Source organism: Emydura macquarii, unplaced genomic scaffold (assembly GCF_026122565.2).
Source record: "Emydura macquarii macquarii isolate MOO-44397 ecotype Brisbane River unplaced genomic scaffold, CSIRO-AGI_Emac_v2 contig_1254, whole genome shotgun sequence".
NCBI lineage: Eukaryota > Metazoa > Chordata > Testudines > Chelidae > Emydura > Emydura macquarii.
In genome coordinates this window covers 10,050,678-10,074,124 of record NW_027131391.1, presented here as the reverse complement: position 1 = coordinate 10,074,124, position 23,447 = coordinate 10,050,678, and the positions used below count along the sequence as shown (strand labels likewise).

Sequence of the window (23,447 nt, the reverse complement as noted above, 5' to 3'; positions counted from 1 at the left end):
CCCGTGCAGGATTGCAATGAATGGCTCAGAGGTGAAATGCTCTGGAGCCTGTTACCAATTCTCAGCCTCCTCTACATTTTGTTTCTTAAAGGTCAGTACATTGTGTTGCACTGGAACAAGCAGCAGGGACAAACGGATTTGGTCTGCATTGGTGTTTCATCCTGCTGAGTTGTGCTGGGCTAGGTCTTAAAACTGGCAGCTGACCCCAGGCAGAAAACAAAGGCTAACAACCCATCCAGTCACGGCAGCTGCAGCAGCTTGGAAACAAGTGGACAAAGAGGTGTGGGAGGAAATGAAGTGAGACTCACCTGCTCTTTCCATTTACACAGCAGCAGTTTACCTGCTATAGAACTGTCAGACAGCGAGACAAGCAAGCTATGGAGCAATTCACGGTCTCTGCTTCAGCTGGGGGAGGCATTCAGATGCTAACAGGTCACTGCAGAAAGAGAACCTCACTGGCCAGCAGGGAGGGTCTAGATGGCAGGGACCTGTTTGCTCACAACCTCTCCGCAGGAAGGGGCAGCCCGGGAGCACTCAGCAAGGGCCCTGGTTTGACGGGGCTCTGAGGGCGCTTTACAAGGCAGCAATCTACTCTACTGACTCTTCCCACCTTCAGGCAGGCATGCTATGCCATGCCCTCTGCTCGGCAGCACCTGCTGTCACTCCACAGGAAATCAGAGCCAGAGGGTGGGGGGTCATCAATGCTGTCTTTAAAGGATTGCTTCCGGCTCTTTAGAGGTGGATTATTCCAACTAACAGATTTTAACAGTCTGCAGACTGGAAGGCCCCGAACAGCGCGGCACTAAGAGCTCCTTCTTGAAGACGCGGAACCGCTGGAACTCACCTGCATTGAGAGGACAATCTTTGATCTGGAACTGGGCTTCATTCTCATTTGGAATGTCCTTCCAGGTGGCCAGGAACATCTGCCGCTCTGCAGAAGGAGACAGAAGTAGGCACACAGCATGAAACCAACCTCCTCACCAGCACATCAGCTCCAGACAAACAACTCTGCCCAAGCCTCTGAAAGGACTCCCCTAGACACCCACAAGGAGCAGCCTCCAGCAACCTGTGGAAGGTCAGCCCCAGTACTTTATTCTCTTAGGATTTGTCTACATGGAAACACTTGGAAAATTAATCCAGATTAAATTAAAAAACGGAATTGAAAGTGGATTAGCTAACCTGCATTAAACCCTTGTGTGGACACTCATTTAGAATGAAAGTGGCCTTATTTCAGTTTAGCTTAATTAACTGTCAAAGCATAGGCCAGCCCTGTTTAAAGTATTTTATTAGAAGAAGAATAGTAATGGATGTAAGACAAACATGAATGTACCATCAAGGCTTTGAACAAGGGGGGCAGAACTTTGCTAAATTCAGCCATGCTCCAGTACTGTTCTGCTACAACCTTGCTTAAGTTTTCAGCATGGTTGTGGTGTCTTGTGTAAACTGGTGTGTGCACATGTGTATATTTTCTCACGCACGTGCACACGAGCTGCATTCTAGATGACTCCTAGAAAGGCTCAGAATCAGATGAACGTGAGGCTTGAATCTAGTGATGCTCGATAACTGTCTCCAGTTCTGTCCCAAGCCCTGCTGTGGAAAGGAGGGGGAAGAGCAGAGCAGCGAGGACGCATGGCTTGAGAAGACAGCAGGTCAGCCCCAACAGTGGCGGAACAAGGGGTGGGGGGAGGAGGCGGGCCAGGCCCACAGGCACCGGCCTGCAAGGGGGTGCCAGGCCGGCCCTTCACTGTGCGCAGGAGGCTCTGAGGGGTGCCCCTCAGCACCTTCCCCTGTGCGTCGTGAAGGGATGGCCTGGTGCTCCCCACCCCCAGGCTGGGGGAGGAGTGGTGGTGGTGGTGAGGCTGCCCCATCCAAGCCAGTGGTAGGTAGATGTTGGGGGCGGGATTGCACTGGGCCAGCCCTTCACAACAGGCAGGGGACAGGAGGCTCTGAGGGGTGCAGAGCCTCCTGTGCCGCCCCTCCCCAATCCCCTGCTTTGGGAAGGGCTGGCCTGGCATGCAGTCCAAGCTGGCAATGGCAGGTAAATGCAGGGGAACGCCGGGCTGGCCCTTCATGACGGGCGGAGGAGGCTCTGAGGCGCACCCCTCAACACCTACTTCTCCCTCCTCCCCCGCACGCCATGAAGGGCTGGGTCCAGCCCCCCTCCCCAGGCTGGGGTGTGTGGCCACCCCCTCCGAGTGGCTGCAGCAGGAGAGGTGAGGGCTGTGTGGTGGGTAAATGCGGGGTGGTGGGCCCACGGCGGAACCAAGCAGTAAAGACCCTCCCTCCCCCGAAGCACAGCACTGGGTCCCCTCCTGACTTGCTGGGAGGGAGGGAGGGGGAGCACAGGCACACGAGGCCTGGGGGAGGGGCACAAATGTAGGATTGGCCCCAGGTGCTGGAGACCCTTGGTACACCACTGCCTAGCAGCAGGCTTCCCGGTGCAGCTGTTAATCTGGCTTTGATGCCTCACACCCTGCGCATCAGAGCTCAGCCCTGCCCTGCGACCTTCGCTCATTTCTCTAGAAGCCAGTCTGGGAGCCCTGGCTACACCTAGAAATGCCACATGTAAGGATTCCATCTGACCAGGAGCCAGCGTCATCTAGTGACCAGTGGTGGAATTGCATCGAGACAGGCAACATTTCTGAACTGCCTCCAGGAGTCCTGACATGACCTCCCTTCTTCCACACCCAGCAGCCTGCCTGCCTAGTTACCTCCCCCTCTACTGCCAGGACAGAGAACCTGACCAACTCACCCATCTTCCCATCTTCCACAAAGAGGATGTGCAGTGGGTACAAGGTGCTGAAGTAGAACACATCGATGTTGTTCTTCACGGCGACCTGGTACCCAGAGGAAACAGGGATGTTAGCTTTTCTTCCCACTCTAGCCCAGGAAGGCAGCTGACAGGTGAAATCCACCCCCCCATGTATCTGATGCAATGCACAGCGGTCTAGAGGAACGAGCACAGAGCTGGGAACCAGGCACCCCAGCCTCTAATCTCCTAGGCAGAGTTAAACTGGCCAGATGGTGCTTACAGCGCTGACCATTCCCAGCATTATTTGCCTGAAGAGCAGAACTCTAACAGAGCCAGAGAACAGCAGCCAGCCCAAACCTACCATCTCACACTCCACAGTGATTACCCTCCTTTTAGACCCCATTCCCATTTAGTAGCTGGAGTAGCAGGATCAATTACAAAGTCTCCTCCCTCAGGCCAACCAGGGGTGTTGATTGCTAGCACTTTGGGAAACTGGGAGAGCATACTCAGTTGCATCTCTTGGCCTAGCCATATGCGGAGAAGGGCTCCTTGTTCCATGAGCAAAGAAATCAGGCTGTGTCAGAGCTAGACACTAGACCAGAACAAGGGTTCTTTCACCCGAGAGAGAAAGCAGCAGGAAAATGCTGTATCTCTCCACATCCCATCTCATTATACTGGCATTACTCATTTCATTTCAGTCTCCTTTCCAGCTTTCCCAACTAAATTCCATCTGTAGAGTCCAGCTCCCTCAGCGAGGGAGGACACAGAAGCCTGTGGCCAGTCCCTATAACGCATGGCTGCTGCTTCAGATTCTCCGCCATGGCCCTCCTTGCCCATCTCACCCTCGCTGTGCCATTAGACTGGTCCGCTAACGACACCAGTGCGCCCTTGGGTGCAGAGGCCACCAGCACACCCCTTACTGCTTTCAGCTGCCTCCCCCACACAGCCCCACCTGGAGGTTGGTGAGAGGATCCATCTTCATGACAGAGCCAACCGTGTTCAGAGGGAGGGAGATCTCCACAGTCTGGTTGGGAGCGAGAGGGGCATGGATCTGAAGAGGTGCTGCTGGCGCCAGGCCAAAGCTGTGGGAAGACCCCAAAGAGAGCAGGCGGGTTAGTGGAAAGGCAGCTGTAGGCTTTCAGTTGCTCGTTGTAAGTGCAGAGGCTGCACTTCCTGCCAGGTGGTGGGAGGATGCTAACAGCAGCTCCTTCCATGGATGGCGCACATGCCAGCTTGTAGGTGTTTCCACCTCGCCAATCCGGCAGTGGGGCAGATCGGCCTGCTCCCGTTAGCATCAGCTGCAGCCTGCGATGTGCTCAGAGACACACACACAGCCATCAGCAACTCCCTCTCTGCCTGTGCTCGCCACTCCCGTGGCATCATTACCTCACACACTCCACTCAAATCCTTCCCCACACCCTCCACAGTCAAAGCAGAGCACGGCATGTCTGGCCGTCACAGGTTATTGATTCGGACCAGTTACTACTCAACCCTGGTGGGTGTGGGGCATTGGCAAGTATCCAAACCAGAGACCCTACATCTTTGATTCTAGGCAACCTCACACTGGGTCTCCAACGGCTTCAGACTCTTATGTTTCGGGTTCTTATGATGCTAGGAGGGACAAATCCACAGCTCTCAGGCCACCCGTGAGCTGGCTGGACACATGGAGTTACACAACTTAGCAGGACGACGCATGGCTAACAAGGACCTGTCATCAGCGACAGAGGGGCTCCGTCAGTCTCTAGCAGCAACGCGCTGGGGTAAGAATCTCTGTTCTTAGTGGAGGACCAGCCTCTTCAGTCAACTTCTTAGAGGCTCAGGTTTACTCATCACCGTGGGCACTCAGGGAGAGAAGATCATCATGTGAGGCTGTTCCCAGCTTTCTGGGCCTACAAGATGTGCTGCTATCTACACAGCCCCTACGTGGTCACCCTGCCCTCTGGATCCACAGCCACTTCCTTCCAGCTCTGTAATGCAGAGCAATGACTAAAGGAAAAATAGAGACTCTGTTTCCCAGGAACTGGAGGAGACATGGTCACTGCTTTTCCTTTAGGGTTTGTATAGACATACAGCATTGCAGTTGTACCAATACAGCTGCACAAGTCTGGTGAAGATGCTGTATTCTGACAGGGGAGAGCTCACCCATTGTCAAAAACCCACCCCCGCCAGCGGCAGAAGCTGTGCACACAAATGCTTATGTTGGTGAAAACTCATGTCACTCGGGGGTGGAATATTCACACCTTGACTAACAGTTTTGCCGAGCTAGGTGGTAGTGTAGACACTGCCTTCGTTCGCAACAAGCTGGGGTGTAAATCTGCTCTGCACTAGCCTCCTGGGCTTTAAGTGCCCACAGGGACCCCGCTGCCACACACTAAGTTCCACTGTTCGCTCTGATCTACCCGTTTCAAAGCAGAGATGATCAAATCTCACTACGGACTCACTCTGCTTTGAAACGGGGTAGAACAAAGCGAACAGTGGAACTTATAGTGTGCAGTAGCGGGGTCCACATGGACACTTACTGTGCAGCAGGCTCGCACTGGGTAGATCAAAGTGTCTGCACAGACAAGCCACGTTAGTGTTAACCTGCCCGCTGACTGTTCCTTGCACACATCCACCACTGCCTCCTACCCCAGGAGGACAGGCTGCAGAGTCACAGTTGCTGGCCAACAAGAGATGTGGTGTGCAGCGCACACAGCATCTTCCACCCTGGGACACTCCAGCACTGCTCTTGCAGAGTCGTTCCCATCGGAAGGTCTTTTCTGAGCCTAGAACTCTCGTGAGCATGTGGCTGGTACAGCAACACTGAGCTTCCAGAACCAGAGCCACCTGCCAGGCAAGGGGCTTATCTGTTTTGCCACTGCCAAGTTCAATCAGCTGTGCTCCCAAATCAATGGGCAATGACGAGCTCTGCAGACAGCTCACCCTTTGCTTCCAACCATGCCGCACACCGCCAAAGGCATGACCCTCCCCACGCTGAGCAGGCTGCAGGGATCACCTGATGCAGCGTGCGCTGCACTAGCAGCCTGGCAGGCATTGTACCTGTTCCGGTTGAACTGGATGGCAAAGTCAGACATGACCTGCAGGGCCTTGTTAGTCAGTAAGAGATCCATGGAGATGGCGCCCACCTGGCGGCTGAACGTGCCAGAGATCTCCAGGCCCTTGGCCTTCATGGCTGGGAGCCAGACCTACATTAAGTGACGAGAGAAGAAAATTATTTTGACCTGATCTGACACATGAGGTGAACTCGCCCCACCCTGTCACAGAGCAGCCAAACTGGACTCCCCGTTCTCAGGAGTCCAGGTCTCACAGCAAGAGCGGACAACTGTCAGGACAGCACAGAGCCGACCGTTTGCCTGTAAATCTGTAACATTTTACTGCTACAGGCAGGAAGTTTGGGATTTAAAACCAAGATTCCCTGGCTCTCCGCCAGGTCTCAAAGGCAGGGCACACCCCAGACACGGCTGGGACCTCGCTGCCAAGGAACAGTCGCTTTCTAGCACGTGGGGACCCTGCCCTTTTCGTCCCATCTTCCCAGTGCACTGACTGGATCACTGAAGGAGTCATTCCTGTGCACCAGGATGGGAATCCCTGCAAGGGACTGCAGGGGAGAACACTGGCAAGCTCACTAGTGCTGCCGCTCTACCCAGATTGGCTCCGATTTCTAGGGACACAGGGCCCCATGGGACCACCCTCATTCTCTTCTTCACTCGGAGCCCTAACCAGTGGCAGGCCCTTCTGAAGGAGGGGGTCTCTTCAGAATGGCACCACCAGCAGTGCCAGGGTGGGGAGGCACCCTGCGGAGAGACCTATCCCACCTGGACACAGAGGATATCTAAGACACATTCACACGTGTCACCTTTGAACACCCTATGTGTCGTTAGGCAGGACGGGACCCGGCATGATTTCACCTGAGGATTTACACTGGGGCATCCCCAACTTCTAGCAGCTTGGGGAGCTTGAGCCTTGACTGTAGATCCCCAACCCCATGTTGATCTATAATAGCAGCAGTCCACACAACCTGACACTGTTGGAGACCAGCTAGACAGAGCCAAAGCCGTGGTCAGTACAAGCAGTGCCACTCACTGTTTTGGGTGCTACGTAGGATCCTGACAGCGTGCCGACTCCACCGGCTAGATCAAAGAGGTCTCCCAAGCCGCCGCTGAGGGGTGCCCCGAGACTTGCAGGCATCGCTGCGCTGGGAGCTGTAAAGCCCGTGCCACCCATCTGTATGATACAAAGAAGCAAGTTACTCTGGACGCCAGGAAAGGACCAAGAGAACAAAAAGGAGGGTGCAAAATGCGACAGACAGGTAAACATGGAAGATGCATACTCACTGCAGGGCTGCCTCCTACATCGCTTCTCAGCTGCAAAGAGACAAAAACAAGTACATCAGGGAGAGCAGTGGCAGGCAAATAAAGGCTGGGCCAACGCACACAGCCATGACATTTTACCAAGGGCTCTTTAAAAAGCATTGAGTGAAGGGTCAGGTCAGGAACTGTTCCAAGGCTAAGCCAAGCCACAGGGCCTGCTATGCATCATTGGAACACATAGTTATTTCACAGGCTGCTTCAGATCTGCTCTTTTTGCCCACATCTGACAAGCTAAGCATCACACACACCATCCAAGAGAAAGACACAGATGGAGAAAGCCAGGGAGACTGACAGTTTAGAGGAGATGGGTAGCTCACTGGCAGGACCTATAGTGAAGTGTCTCTCCTTTTTACAGGAGGATTCAGCTGCTCTGCCGCCTTGGAGGGGAGCTTCTGGGTGCAGGAGCAGGCTCCCTGTGGGAGCCCCAAAAAGGTGTAGGCCAGCTGGCTACAATTGGAGTGGGACAGCACTATTTGAACAGGGTCTGACTGCCTTGAACCAAGCTAACTGATGATGTTTCTTCATACCCCCCGCCAGGCATGACAGCAGGTTCACAAACTGCCCATTCCTTCTACGCTACAGTGAAGGGGAGCAGGGATGGGTGAGGAGAGGCCACGGAGGTGGCTAGGTATGTTCCAGAGAGCTAGAAAAGGGCTGATCCATACCCCTTCAGACTCGTCTCCCATCTCCAAGCAGAAGCAGGCAATGTGAAGAGAAGAGCCAGCCACATGCAGAGACACAAGCCAGGAGAGGAGAGACAGACAAAGAGGGAGACAAGAGAAGGGGAGGGAGGGAACAGACATTAGTCCAACTCTATTGTCACTCAGAGCATGAGACTGGCAGTATTCATGGGGCCACTAAAGCACAGTGGAGTCAACAGGTCCCCAGAGACATCCTCCCCCAGGACATGAACAGAGAGCCAGGGAGCTACCATGTTGGCTGGTGCTTTTCAACTTTGGATTCTGCATCTCACATGACACCCCAAGTTCCTGCCAGCTTAGAGCCCCTATGAACAGAGCCCTCTTCTGGTTTGTTTACACAGAGACCCTACTTTGTTGACAACAACCCAGGTAATGAAGAAAATAGTTCTGACTTGTTACTTGGGCCAGATCTCCACCCTTTGCGAGGGCGCTGAGCAGAACACCAGTTCTCACTGGCTATTGATTTTTCAACTCACAAACACTACTATAGAGCTTCTAGGACCCTCCTCCCACTTCAGGGACCAACTACTATGGCACCTGCTTGCTAAGAACAGAACGAAGAGGTGAGCAGCCCCTACACCAGACCAGCAGCAGGCCTGGAGTTGAGGAAACTTTCATGCTATGCCAGCGTTCCATTTGTGCGTCAGCCTAGCTTGCCAACAACTCCCAGTCCTCTTCTGCGTGGTGCCCTGCCAACATCCTGCCTGCCTAGGTCAGCGATCCCCAGCCTCCCTGGAAAAGTGGGCCAGTTTAGAAACCAGGCCATGCTGTGCCCACTGCTCTCCGTTGAATTGTGTGTGCTCTAAGTCCAAACCCCGTCTCAGGATGGTAAGAACCTAGGCTAGAGCACATACAAATGGAATGAAAGAGAAGCACTCATGGACCTGGATTCACTATTAAGATAACGCTAGCGCATCATTAGCGGGATGCTTCACAGTGGTCTAGGTGATTAATACAGCCAGGAAACAGACTAGCACAGCTGTCAGCGAGGGGGACACCTTGATTCACCACCAACGCACGGTCCATTAGAAACCAGGCACGCAAACCCGTGACCTACCAGGCTGTCCAAGCCACCTCCAAGGAGGTCCACGGCCCCCATCTGCACAGAGGACGTAGCAACAGGAGGTCCGCTCACCGGGGGGCCCAGGTCAAGGTTCAGGAGGTCACCGAGGAGGTCACCCTGAGTTGGGATGACAGCTGGTTGTTCTGAAGGCGGGGCTCCCGACGGGGCTGCGTCAGGGCTTTCTGCACTCTCGCTCCTGCAGAGGGGTGAAACACGTGACTCCATAAAGAGACCTGGGTGACCTAAGAGAAGCAGTGGATCTCATTGCAGAACAGATTTCATTCCAACGGGCCAGGGCAATGAACATTAAGAGTCTCTCTCCCAGCCGGGGCCATCCAAGCCTGAGGGCCAACATGTCAGCATTGCACTGACCAGACAGAGACTTGTCTTCCATCCGCAAGCGTACACTGAACAACGGCTCTAAAGAGAGCCACTTACTTCAATCTATACTGACAGTAGTGCAGGGGGAAGCTCTCCCTGATAGAGACAGAAGCCATGCACCAGATGGCACCTCAAAGACCCTCAGTTCAATGCTGAGATCACTGGTGGCCCCTGCAGACCCTCTGAGGGTATCAAGCCCTGCTGAACATGTGGAGGGGTACCTTGGCTGGCTCCATGGCAAAGCCCACCGCTGGGAGGGACAAACAGTGTCTCAGCACTGCTCAGTATAAAGGAACAAGCACTGGCAGTATCCAGGCAGCACCTGCAGAGGGCAGATTCTACCCCTGCTGCAGGCTGTACCAGCCCACTGAGATGCCAGGTACTCACGACCCTGTCCGCGGAGGCAAGCTCTTGTGCACGATGCCCCTGCTCCCCTCCACGAAGGCGCTGGGGGGCTTGTGATAGACGGAGGCCAGCGTGCCAATGTAACAGATCAGCTCATCCAGCAGGGTTGGCTCGATCAGGTCCGTCTCCTCAGAGATGAGAGGCTTCTCTGCCAGCACCACTTCCTTGGCAGCCACAGGGTCAGTGGAGAGCAGGCGCCAGTAAATGTAGCCGCGGTCTCGCAGGTCGGGGTTATCGGAGTCCTTTGGGAAACGCAGCAATTAGAACAATTCATGGGCTGGCTGAGACTAGCAGGGGGAAGAGGGCACAGGCTACTCACTGGCCTAGGAGGCAGCATTAATAATGCCCCTGCAGGTCAGAGGCCAACTGCTCCCACATAAACCCTGCTGCAGGTATTTGGCAAGGGAACCGGGCAGAATAGAAAATGCAACCAACTCCATTGGGCCGGTCAGCCGCAGACATGCCGCAAGGTGTAAGTGTTTTGTTGCATGTTCTGTAGTGGGGAAACAGCATGGGACAGAGAAAGCCAGGCAGTCTCTCTGCCTTGTGGCTAAACACGCTCCAGCTCTCCTCCCCGGTCTTCAGAAGTCTGTTTGCAAGCAGTTTTGTGGTAAGGTGGCAACTGAGAGCAAAATGGGCTCAATAGGAGATCAAAGCTGGGAATTACTGGAAAGCTTTGAAAGAAGGTTTAATTAGCAACATATTTAGCATGAACGATAATCTCCAAAGCATTTAATCGCATGAAGACTGGCTTCTATGCTATCCCCATCTCACACACGTAAAAGTAGCTAAGAAAACTCAGCCTCTGTTTCCATAAAGCCCTTCCCAACTAACATGATCCATGTTTAACCATTTCTATTGCAGTAGCACATCAAGGCAACAGTCAGATAGTACTGCACCTCCCACAGTGCTTCCAAGCATACAATAAGTACAGTCTACACTGGCAAGCATGTGGCGAGGGACTGAGCGAGCCCGAAGGGAGGCAGGGCACTTTACTGCTGCCCCTGGGTAGCTGCCGAACATTTTGTGGCAGTCATGCCACCATCTTCCCTTTAATTCCACTGATTCACTGTGAAGGACACATGCCCTGGCTCTGCCTCTCCGGCTGGAAGGAGCAATTCATTCTCTGAAAATTAAACAGACTCCAACAGATGAAAAGGCAAAAGTTGGAGACAACTGCTCACACTAGCTCTCCTCCAGTGGCCCTGCCAGGGATCCCAACAACGTTCCTCTAGCCTCTGGATCTCAGAATTAGTCATCCAGAGTGCATCGCTCCTCTTGTGGCCATCTGATCACAGAGCAGCTGGACTCAGTGAGAAAATAAGGGAGTGATGTGTTCTTTGTGGGGGCATAGAACAGAAGAAGGGTCTTCTGAGGATCAAATCAACAAACGTGAAGGTGTATGATTCACTGTGGCAGCAAGTCAGTCCCGCTACCATGCGGATATAGCCAGTGGCTCCTCAGTACAGTACAATCATCTACCCCCAAGGTCTAAGACCTACTGCTGGAGGCATTTTAGAGTCTTGGCTGCGCTGGGGAGTGGGACTCCAGAAGGCAATTCTAAGGGGCAGCCCGGAGATCTGCCACTATGTTGGCACCAGGACAAGGTCTGATCAAATGTAGCTGTGAAGCAGCCACATGGCCATTCCATGGCTCAAGAGTCCAGAGACATGTTCTCTAGAATAATTTGAGCCAACACCTGGTTCTGGAGCACGGCTAAGTAGCCGGGAGTCTCTCTGCCTAGCCCTCCCACTACTTGGCCCTCTCCATTCTGTGATGGGAGAGCCCAGCGGTAGCCATTCTGACACACAAGCCCCACATTGTCAATAAATGCTGGTCAGAAGGCACGGCTGGCTTTGAAAGTGATGGGCAAACGCCAGAAAGCAAACTGCTGGGCATACACCAAGAGAAGCCCCTTTCTGGTGTGCCGAGGCGTGTTACACACCTGAGTAGCCAGGCTCAGCACTTGCTGCACCAACTCCTGGGTCTCAGTGGGCTTCTTTAGGAAGAGCTTCACGATAGCCGTCAGCAGCTGCAGCTGGACCTGCACAGTGCGAGCAGGAGAGGGTTAGGAATCAGGCAGACCATGGGTGGCATTGCACATCTGAATGTCCAGTATGTGCGTCCCACCAGTAAACGCAATCCCCATCATGCGCCGATGGCAGCCCGCACCAGTTGAAAAATCTAACCCAGGACAACCAGCTACAGTCATCACCCAACAGACCTACAAGACCGTCACAGGCCAGGTAGACAGCCTCCTCAAAGCACTTGCACCTGCTCAGACCTGTGAAAGCCCACAATCTCAGGGGGTTCACCCACAGGTTACTAGGTTCAACAGGAGAACTGGGGTGAAATTCTATAGCCTGCCTATGCAGGAGGTCAGGCTAGATGAGCTGAACAGGCTCTCCTGGTTTAAAATAAATAAGTCTGAGTCACACCCACATGAGGACAGTCAGTTTTCCTCTTTCCCTTGATCTGAAATGTCATGATAAAGTTCGTTATTTTATGTTCATTTATAGGCTTTCCTCCATGCCCTTCCCTGTCTCTGTATGAGAGCACTTTAAACACGTGAAGAGGCTTATCCCTCCCTTCCAGAGTGTTGCAGGAAAGTGTTACTCCCGTTTTACAGATGGGAAACTGAGGCACAGAAAGACTAAGTAATTTGCCCAAGGTCACACAGGAAGTCAATGGCAGAGGCAGGAATAGAATCTATGTCTCCCAGGCCCAGTTCATTGTCTTAATCCCCAAACCACCCCAGGGCTAGGGCAGCCTCAAGCTCACTCCCTGCATCTTCCAGGCGAAAGGAGATTGAGGGGGCATAATCTAGATCCAAAATCACTGAAACACTGATTTTGGCTTTACCACAGCAGAAGTGAATGTGCTGGGCACGTCCTGATCTCAGAACTGACAGATACCACTGCCTGGGACAAGGTGCAGAAGCTGCGCTCTCAAGAGCATCCCCTGGTGTGAAAGCGTTCAGGACGTGAAGTAATTACACTGCACTGCCCAGCATGGCTAAAACTCCATCTTTGCTCACTGGCTGAGACTCCTGTAAATGAGCAGCCAGGCACATTGACACAGGGACCCCGCTGAACGCTGGAGGCAGTTTACGGGGAACTGAACACTGCAGTCTCAGGTGACACAGGGAGAGCTCTGGAGATCAGAGATCTCCAAGCATCCAGAGAGCAGGCACAGCGTGAAGGGCAGCAATGCAAGCTTCCCCCACTCTGGTGCTGCCACTGGACTTCAGACCTCAGCTGGAGCACAGGTCTTCGGGGAAAGGATAGCTCAAGATACAGGTGCTTTGGAAGTTGGCTTCTCTGTAAAGGCGAAACAGTGACCTCGAGAGAAGCTCTGTGACCTCATCAGTGCTTTGAGCCGCCTCCTCCCCCACCCGCCACCCAGCCCACACTCCAGAGGCACCCAGCACCTGGGTGCTCTCATCATGGAAGCCCTCCAAGAAGCTCTCCAGCAGCTCGTCAGCGTTGTCGATTCGCTCGGCGTATTCTCCCACAATCCAGATCATGGCAGCGCGGGCCTCGGGCTCATCTAGGGAGTCCAGATTCTCACACAGGGTGGCAATCACGCTCTCGTACCTTCACAGCAGCAGACAGGTAAGCAATGCATGGGCAACCAGACCAGTCCAGCCACCCCGACCATCCCCGGCCCCGGAAGAATTTCTTTGCGGTGCACGAACTGGCAGGCTGTGCACTCAAGTTGAGGGCTGGTTTCCCACAGAGAGGAGACCACTGGGCAGTTGAGCCACAGCCAACGTTCCAGAGCGTGATCCTGCTGGGGGCACTGGGACCCTGTCTGACCAGAGTTTAAGTCAGGTCAAAACTGGATTGTTCCTTCTAGCATGACTAACACCCTGCATCTACACAGCCCCAGCGCACACGGCCTCAGCCTTCCCACGAGGCTCAGCACCACTGAGATGCACTCTGGCCTGTTCCACCATGTCACGGCCAGTGGGGACCATGGGGGTGATTTGTGGTGTGCGGGAGAGGAAAGCTACTGCAGGCTGTATCCTCGGGGGTTTGAAGCTACTGGTGAGTGACAAAGAAAGGAAGGCAGGACGGCGCCATGGAGAGAGGGATGGCTGGAGTGTGAACAGGAGACATTGGGAGAGGAGGGGACCCAGATATTGAGAAAGCAATGGTTTTGCTTTCGGTCAGTTGAAACCCAAGACGACAGGAAGCTCTTTGCAGGTCAGCCCTGGTCTCCACTAGGTGACAGTACCGTCAAATACTTCCCCAGCTCCTGGCTTCTCCTGCTGCCTTGGGAAGCCTTTCCTATGACTGACTGTGCTCTGTTCAGAGACATCCCCTACAGACAGCTCCTTCATTAGCTGCCGTCTGTGCACAGCTAATCGTACAGCGTGGGGCTACCATCCGCCCTACGGCTGGGTCCTACTGCAGCAACGCCATCACCTGAACCCTCTACCCCCCTGTACAGTTGAGTTCTGAGTGACTCATCCTGCTCATGCTCTGCTCTCTTCCCCAGCTCAGTGGCAGCTTCTAGCTGACAAGTACCACCAGCGACACCCATTATTTCCTGTTTGTGACTGTCACTGGTTCCCTGGAGACGTCTGAATTACCCTCTCCCGGCTGTGCGGAGACACTAGAAGGAAGAGGACTTCAGCACATTATAATACAAGGAGCCTAGCTCCCCCCTTACAGGCCCTTCACTAAGGACGCTGCTCGTTTGCAACTGTCTCACTCAGCCCTGCTGTTCTCATGTCTACAACTGGCATCAGAAAAGCTGAGTCACGATGAGAGAGCGGGCTAGAGCCAGTTGTACACGCTAATGCATGGATCCAAAAGTCACTTCAGTTCTTGCCTGGTTATCTGATCTCTCTCATTTTTGGGGCTCCAGCTCATCTTTGGGCAGAGATGTGGCTGCATTCCTGTACTCCAACTTTAGACTCACAAAAATGCACAGTTCACCTCCAGCCAGGGATTCAGACATAGACTGTCATCCTCACAGATAACTGACAGCCATCCGTGTCTTAGTGTGCTGCAAAACCCAGACGTCATACATCCTCCCTCATGGTCCTGGGAACAACTGGGCGAACTACGAACAGCTGCATGGCTGGGGGGCAGGGACCAGCATTCCCAAGCCAGGGAAGCTAATCATCCAACCAGTGGACCAAATTTGGTGATGAATCCTGGTCACATGCCACCATATGCTAAGACGACTGCATGGCTGGCACGTAAGGGAGTTCACACTGGCTCCAATTCTGCACAGTACTTAAGTCAATGGACACAGAACTTGAGCACGTGCTGAGCTGCCTTCCCAAATAGGGTGAAAAAAAAAAAAAAAAAGAGGAAGGAGCAGAAAGATTTGCCCAGAACAGGCCCTCCCCTATACCCAGCCCCGGCTAGGCTTGCTAGACTGAGCTGTGAGAACAGCAGCAAAGCACACAAGCAAGACTGTCCCCGCAAGCAGTCGCTCAGGCAGGCTGGAGCAGCACTCAGGGGAGTGCCCAGCAGGAGGCGCTCACATACTTGTTAGGGTACTTGCGGAAGATGTCCTTGATCACCACAATGGCTTCTTGCACTACGTAGTTGACTTTGGTCTGGATGAGGTCGAGCAGCGTGCTGACGCAGCGCTCTGCTGATTGCTGTGCAGGGACAAGAGGGACGTGGTCAGCCAGCAGCCGGGGAGACCCGAGAGCTGACAGCTCCTCCAGGGTGTCTCACCGCACTTGGTGCATCCCCAGAGTGCGTGTGAGAGGGCACCAGCAGCAAGGCCGAGGTTCTAGGCACTGCAAGCAGTATCCCCTTCGACAGCTCCCGTATACACGGAGGGACCGCACCTCACAGCTTGCTTCAGCTGAGCTCTCTGCACACACCAGGAGCTCCCTGTATCCTCCATCCTCCTCAAGCTCACTGGGGGCCACCCTCCCATCATCTCCCCCCCCCCTTACAGAAACTCCCTGCAACTCCCCTCACCACTGATCACTCCCTATTGCCAGGGGTTCTGTACGCTCCCCATTTCCTCCCTGCATCACGCCAGAGGCTGTGCGCTCTCTCAAGTGCCCTTTTCCCGTACCATTGTCTCCCGTTCTCCACAAGGCAAGGTTTCAGTGTGTGCCCCCATTTCCCCCTCCGCCCAGACCAGAGTTCAGCACTGTCCCCCCATGCAGGGTCTGAGCTCCCCCATTTCTCCCCACTTGCAGGTTTTTGCTTTTCCTCTCCTACAAGGTCCTCATTTCTCCCTCCCACTTCCCCCTTCCAGGTCTCTGCTTCCCTCCCCACTTCTCTCAACATCCCTGCCTCCCCATTTTCTTGCAGATTCTTGCTCCCCACGCCTCCATCACCAAGTCCATACCCACTCCTGCAGGTCCCTGTTCCTCCTGCCCCTTCCTCCTCTCCCCTCCATGGCCCTGCTTCTCCCACCACCACTGCCCCATCCCCCTGGTCCCTCCAGCTCCTCCGCAGGTTCTGGTTTCTGTTAGAGTCCAGGCTGCAGACAACCTCCGCATGCAGCAAGTTAAGCTGCTCCCTCTGATACATGTAGGCAGCACCAGAGGGCAGCAAACAGATTCCCCTTCGTGGAGCATTAGACAATTTTGGAGCTCTCGATTTTCGTCTGAATGAGGCCTTCCCAAGGTTCTGACCTGCACCAAAAATCAGAGAGTTGTCCCCACTGATCCCCTCAAATGCTCCTGGAACGCTTGGAATTGATCAGACGCAGCATTCCAAAGTTATCACATGACAGACACGCCCACGAGTTAAGTGTGGGGCCTTGCTTTGCTGTGGTAGCAATGCCAGCCAGGGTAGGTAGAGCACTGTGCTAACGACACAGGGATGAACAAGCACAGCGTGTCCTGACCAGTGATCACCTTCAGACAAACACACTTAAACAGCTGTCCTCTCTCTGGGCAAAGAGAGCCAATACTCATCTTTTCTTCATCTCACTTTAACACAAAATTCAAGCCTGAGCTTAAAATTTAAGCCTGGGCTTCTATCCCCCCCCCGTGCGTCTGAGGAATAGAATAGGCCCACTGCTCCTCCTGCATGTTGTAAAAGGCAACTAAAAGGGGACTACCTGGAGAGGGATAGGCTCTGCCAGGGTTAGAAACTTGCCCAAGACACACCATATGATGAACAAATCAACCATGTCCGTACTGGATTGGTCATAGCCTGGGTTAACAATGACCGCACCATCCATCCCCATTAGGGTGGACACGACAAGTATATTACTGGTGGAACCCCAACAAAGAAGATTAATGGAAGAGACAACATCACCATAGCCACATGGAACGCAAGGACAGACAAATAGGGAGGTTGAAAGAACTCACGTACAAAATGGAACAATACACCTGGTACCTCCTAGGAATCTCCAAGGTCAGATGGAAGAACTTTGGATAGGCACTAACGGAAGAAGGCCATGTGGAGAAGACAAACATCTCAATGGCATAGGATTTCTTGTGCATAAACGTATCAAGAACTCAGTACTAGGGTGCCACCCAATATCCAGCAGGCTTATCTCCATCCGCCTAAAGGCAAAACCGTTCAACATCACAGTGGTACAAGCCTACACCCCTACAACAGACTATGATGATGAGCAAATTGAAGATTTTTATAATCAGCTCCAAGACATTATCGATAAGCCACACAAGAAAGATATCTTGATTGTACAAGGAGACTGGAATGCTAAAGTGGGTATAGACACACAGGCAGATTGGCGAGATTATTGTGGCCCTTTTTGTAATGCGGTAACCAATGAGAGAGGACAGAGACTTTTGGAATTTGCCAGTTACAACAATCTGATTCTTGCAAACACATTAAGAGCACATAAAGCACCCAGACGATCAACGTGGCTCTACACCACATCCAGATTGACTACATCGTGGTGCAAAAACTAATTTTGTTTTGGGATCAGAGCTAGAACAAGGAGCTTCCCCAGTGTAGATATTGGAAGTGATCATGATCTTGTGATGCTAACCTTTTGGCTGCAGTTAAGGAAGATCATCAGAACCAAGTTTGACTTAGAAAGACTCAATGAGTGAAGCATTGCAGAGTCATTCCAAGCAATGATTGGTGGAAAACTTGCCCCACTGCTTGCTCTAGAGGAAGACGTAGGAACAGTGACCAACAATTTTAACACTAATGAATGAGGCAGCAATGGACATCCTTGGGAAACACCATAGGAAGATAAAACCTTGGGTCACAAATGAAATACTGCAACTATGTGACATTAGAAGAGAATTTGAGAGAGAGAAGAACAGCACTGAGGGAGCTGATAAATACAGAGAGATTGGTAAAAAGATCAGGAAAGGAATGAAGGTGCCCAAGGAGATCTGGATTGAAAAACAATGCTCTAAAATTGAAGAGTGCATTAACAATAAAATTAGCAAAAGAGCTTTCCAGGTTGTAAAAGACCTGACGAAGGAAAGATGGACCAAAGCCAACTCAATTCAAGATAAATCATAGAATATTAGAGTTGGAAGGGACCTCAGGAGATCATCTAGTCCAACCCCCTGCTCAGAGCAGGACTAACCTCCGCTATATCATCCCAGCCAGGGCTTTGTCAAGCCTCAGCTTAAAAACCTCTAAGGATGGAGATTCTACCACTTCCCTAGGTAACCCATTCCAGTGCTTCACCACCCTCCTAGTAAAATATTTTTTCCTAATGTCCAACCTAGACCTCCCACCCTGCAACTTGAGACCGTTGCTCCTTGTTCTGTCATCTACCACCACCGAGAACAGCCTAGCCCCATCCTCTATGGAACCCCCTTTCAGGTAGTTAAAGGCTGCTATCAAATCCCCCCTCACTCTTCTCTTTTGCAGACTAAACAAGCCCAGTTCCCTCAGCCTCTCCTCATAAGTCCTCTGCTCCAGCCCCCTGAGGGAAAAGTCTCAGAAGAAAGGGACATCATCAATAGGTGGACAAACTACTGCTTTGAGCTGTACACCCACCAGACAAACAGAGATCCTAGAGTCCTAGATGGTTCAGATTCAACAGAGAAGGATGATTTTCCAGTACTGCATGAAGAAGTGGAGGTAGCTGTGAAGTCACACAAGAATGGAGAGGTTACAGGTATTGACAACATCCCAACTGAGATGAAATTTGGAGAAGAAAGAGTAATAGATGTACTCACCAAGATCTGCAACAAGATCTGGCAGACTGGTGAGTGGCCCTCCACATGGACAAAGTCATTAATCATTACTCTGCCAAAGAAAGACAACCTGCAACTATGTCAAAATTATTGGACTATAAGCTTAATGAGCCAATCCAGCAAAGTGATGCTGAAAGTTATAGTGAACAGACTGAAGCTACAAGCAGAGAATATCATCACTGAAGAACAGGCTGGCTTTCGTGCTGGAAGTAGTACCATAGAACCACCTTGTGTTCCTTGTGAGAAGTACTTACAACACCAGCAGGACATCTACCATGCCTTTGTCAACTTCAAGAAGGCATTTGACAGAGTATGGCACGAAGATCTCTGGGCAACCATGGAGAAGGACAACATTGGTTGTAAGCTTATTTTTTACCATTAAACAACTGTATGCCAAGGCCAACAGTGCAGTTCTGATCAATGGCACAATAGGAGAGTGGTTTTAACCACTGTTGGAGTTCAGCAAGGCTGCCTTCTTTCACCCACACTGTTCAACATCTACTTGGACTGCATAATGACGGATGCCCTAGAGCAGGGGTGGGGAACCTCCGGCCCGCAGGCCGGGAAAGAATTTGATCCGGCCCGCGGGCGGGCGGGAAGTGAGCGCCGCCGAAACCCTGCCGCCGTCTGCCCATTTTCGGCGGCGGGGGAGTCCGGAGGCGGTTACTGCCCCACGGAACCCTGCGGACACTGCAAAACCGCGCCGCCGAAAAGGCGGAAACGGCGGCGGCATTTCGGCGGCGGGCACCGCCCCACACGTAACTGTGCCGCCGCCGAATCCCCCCCCTGCCGCCGAATCCCCGCCCGCCGCCAGGGCCACCATCAGGCCCTTGGCAACAAAAAGGTTCACCATCAGGCCCTTGGCAACAAAAAGGTTCACCACCCCTGCCCTAGAGGATCACATACGCACAGTCAGTATTGGGGGGCGAACAATCTCAAATCGATTTGCAGATTACACTGACAGCCCAGCAGGTAGTGAAGAAGAACTTGCTAACCTTGTGAAACAATTAGACGAAACCTCTACCAAGTATGGCATGGAAATTAATGCAGAGAAAACCAAGCTGATGACAAACAACCATGACAGGATCAACTCACACATCACTGTCAGTGGACAAGTGCTGGAGACAGTGAAACAGTTCAAGTATCTGGGGGCAATCACCACCGACGTGGGATCAAAGGCAGAAATTCTGGCAAGAACTGCACAAACAGCAGCACCAGCAAAGTTAAAGCCAATTTGGAGGAACAACATCCCCCTGAAGTCCAGACTGAAACTGCTGCACGAACTGGTCATCTCCATTTTTTTGTATGCATGCGAGACGTGGACCCTTACAGCAAAACTTGAATGGAAAATACAGGTAGTGGAAATGAGATGCCCAAGATTTTACAAAAAGTATTTCCTACCTCGACCATGTCACAAATGAAGAGATTCGTAACATCATCACCCAGTGTGCTGGGTCATATGAAGATCTCCTGACAACCGTGAAGAAGTGCAAGCTGAAGTGGTATGGCCATGTAACAAGATCATCTGGCCTATCAAGATTATCCTTCAAGGGACAGTCCGGGGAAGGGAAGAAGAGGCAGGCAGAAAGAGTGGACAGGAATGGACTTAGACATGGACACACAATCGTCAGGGGCGGAGACAATTGGTTGGTCGTTCATCAATGATGGTGCCCCAACAACCAGTGTGGTTATGGGAGCGATAGAGATTAAGCCTGAGCCACACGACATGTTGCCTGTCTGCGGCACTTACTAATAAACAAAGTCACCTGTTCATTTCTCCTCACGTTTCTGTGGCATTAGAACAATACTAACGGAGGCTTCCTGTCCTGATGACCATGAGACCTCTTGGATGGTCATGGAAGACTTGGAAGCCTGCCAGACCTCCATGTTAAAGGCAGAGGCTGGTAGTCTACAGTTTTATTAATGCTGTTCATCTGAGATCACAGTGATAAGAGAAGCTAGCTATCACTTTCTTAAAAGTCAACCATGAGGAAAGAAGTTCAATAGCAGAGCCACATATTCCACAGGGCAAGAAACCCAGCTCAGAAGAGAATCTCTCGACCACAGAATGATGGGATTTTGTATAAAGATAGCTAAAAACAGGGCTAGCGTGGTTCCTTACTGTCAGCGCTCCATCTGATTCACACATCCGTGGATGGATTTGAGTTAAGGCAGGCCGAATTAGCTCTGGTTATGCTTTGTTTAACATCTTATTTCCAACACGGCTGGTTTGCCATCGCCTAGCTGTTTCTCTAATTTGATTTCAAGCAATTGGCATTAATACACATATTTTAACATCTGTCAAATCAAATTCATCCTGTGTGTCTATAAATAGGCGGCCTTAGAGAGAACCCAAAGCCATGGGGAAGTGCAGTCAGGAATTTGAGGAAGGTTCAACAATGCCTCCCTCCAAATTACTCCTGAGTAGGAACAAAGCCTGACATCTAAATGAAGGATTAACTTAATCCCAAGACTCCTACAGTCTCTAAACAAGGCATACTGTTAATTTGCTGTGCTGATGAAGCTCATACATACATATTTCCCTGTCCAGTCTGTCACAAGCAATAATCACCTTAGCACTGGGGCAAAAGGCCCAAGGATGCAACAGCAGGACAGCAGAAACCTTGACAATTGAAACCAGCAAGTGGATGGTTAAATAAATTCCATGCCCCTCTCTGGCGAAAACACCTCACAGAACAACTGCAGCCCCGTCTCGCCAGCTCACCTCAGTACTGAGAAAGCAAAGACTCTCTTAGATCTTGCTCCTCAAGGCTCTAAGTGCTTAGTGCTCTGAATGGAGGAGAGCGAAAGTATGGAATCAACCACTGGATGATTAATTTAATCCAAATGTGACGTTATACCCCCGAAAAGGCTATGTGGGTTTGTTTTCCACTGTTTTGCACCCCACTTCTGAATCTGGCCTCCTGGACATGACTAGACACAGCACATGAGGAGCAGCTGATGCAGGAGGGCACTTCTATAGGAACCACATATGAAGATCAGCCTTCCCCTCTCGCAGTTGGTGTAGCTTTGGTTTATTATGCAGCTCAGGCTTGAACTTTTTGTTAAGCTAACTACAGCCCCAGCTTTCTCCCCAAGAGAGAGGTTTCTACTTGTCACACTAGCCAAAGCATCCTGCCACTCACCTCAACTTTGATGGCACAGCGGCCGATGGCTCGGACTGCCTTCCTCACAAAGTCCACATCCACTTCTGTCGCATACTCCTTCAGCTCAGCGAGCACCTGCCAGAGAGGGCAGAACGGTGAGAGCGGAGCCCTGCACCGCCAGGGAGGAGTCACGGGAGCAGATGTCCCTGCCCTTTGGCAGCAGGGAGCCAGGATGCCTCAAAAGGGACATGACAACATGCCCCTAAACAGCCAGCGGCTCAGGCTGACCAAACCTTCTTGACAGCCTCGGGGGCTGCTGGCTTGTAGGGGCACAGCTTGCCAATGCTCAGAAGAGCTAGCCACCTGTAACATCTCATTACCCACAAGGTTCATGAGCCGACAGCACCCATCCAAGCTTCATCCACTGGACTGGCTCTAACTAAAACCCTTGAAGAATGCCAACCAGCTACGGCTGCTTGCCCAGGCTACCCCTCGGAAGTAAAACAAGGAAGCATGCAGTGTTACTCTGCGGCGATGGGGAGGAGCTGCGGTAAGGCAGCCCACGCTACTGAGGTGTGACTGTGCATAGGGGGCAAAGCAGAAACTTCCCACCTCTTCTACTGCAGTAGTGAAGGTGTGGTGCTGGTGCGGGCAGCAGAGTGAGAGAAAGGGGACCTGGGATGCTGGATCCTTCTAGAACTTGCTTAGCCCTCCCAGCAAGCACCGGTCAGCCGAGAAGGCAGCAATGCTAGAGAACCCCTAGAAACTGAGGCTGGAAAAAGGGACTTCTACTGGAAGGCCAGGCCAGTCCTCGGGGCCAAGGCAGGGTTCTGCCCATGGTCCAGGCCAGTTAAAACGTAGTCAACCCTGGGGCTTCCATCACCGCCCTCAGGAGCGCACTCCCCTGCCAAAGGCCCAGAGCCACAGCACGGCTCTCAGAAAGGGAGCTATTCCACTGGCTTCTGTACACTGCGGTGCAGGCCCCAAGAGAGCTCTCCAGTAAAATTCCCACCCTTCCCAGTAAGCCTTCAACTCCTTGGCTAGCTGCACTCAAATATCATTACCCCTCCCTCATTGCATTGGTCAAAACAGGTCATCCATTTACTGTTTACAACTTTCAGGTGCTTGCAGATTGTTACACCTGGCCAAAGGGTGATAGTGCAGTGAACAACCTTCTTACAGCCTGCCCCATCCAGCGGGCACAAACAGGGGGGACTCCTGGGGAGGAGGGCTGACCTGTGCTATGTTAGCCTGAGAAGCCAGGCGGATCATGATGTCCAGTTTCTCCAGTTTAACGTAGATGGGGTCGTTGTACTTCACAAAGAACACCTTCATCTCATGCTTCAGGATTTCAGGCCTGGAGGGGGAGACACCAGGGGTGTTAAAATCTAGAGTTTGTCATTTATCATGTGAACCAGTAAAGAGGCATTATAAAATCCAGTGCTGATTCCCCCCGCCCCATGCTCTGAGGACACAGGTGCAGGTCTGATATCAATACAAGTGCTTCCCAAAGCTCAGACCCTTGTGGTGAGGTGCATGGG

General features: G+C 52.3%; 1 protein-coding gene and 1 non-coding gene across 3 annotated transcripts in view; both read right to left on the bottom strand.

Moving 5' to 3' along the window:
* The window catches only part of AP1B1 (adaptor related protein complex 1 subunit beta 1), a 58,170-nt gene that overhangs the window by 4,349 nt on the left and 30,374 nt on the right, over positions 1-23,447 (bottom strand). The window contains exons 8-21 of one of the 2 annotated variants that reach the window (XM_067550255.1): positions 23,143-23,263; positions 21,946-22,041; positions 15,180-15,295; positions 13,103-13,268; positions 11,618-11,716; positions 9,655-9,914; positions 8,881-9,082; positions 7,788-7,808; positions 7,087-7,116; positions 6,836-6,976; positions 5,792-5,937; positions 3,705-3,834; positions 2,753-2,837; positions 845-931 (exon numbers count right to left, since the gene is read on the bottom strand). In XM_067550255.1, coding sequence (XP_067406356.1) covers positions 845-931; positions 2,753-2,837; positions 3,705-3,834; positions 5,792-5,937; positions 6,836-6,976; positions 7,087-7,116; positions 7,788-7,808; positions 8,881-9,082; positions 9,655-9,914; positions 11,618-11,716; positions 13,103-13,268; positions 15,180-15,295; positions 21,946-22,041; positions 23,143-23,263 — 1,700 coding nt within the window. The remainder of the gene's footprint in view (positions 1-844; positions 932-2,752; positions 2,838-3,704; positions 3,835-5,791; positions 5,938-6,835; positions 6,977-7,086; positions 7,117-7,787; positions 7,809-8,880; positions 9,083-9,654; positions 9,915-11,617; positions 11,717-13,102; positions 13,269-15,179; positions 15,296-21,945; positions 22,042-23,142; positions 23,264-23,447) is intronic. The other variant, XM_067550256.1, reaches the window with a different exon arrangement.
* Positions 4,534-4,632, bottom strand: LOC137154594 (small nucleolar RNA SNORD125). The gene has a single exon (XR_010920246.1). It is a non-coding gene; the product is annotated as a small nucleolar RNA SNORD125 (small nucleolar RNA).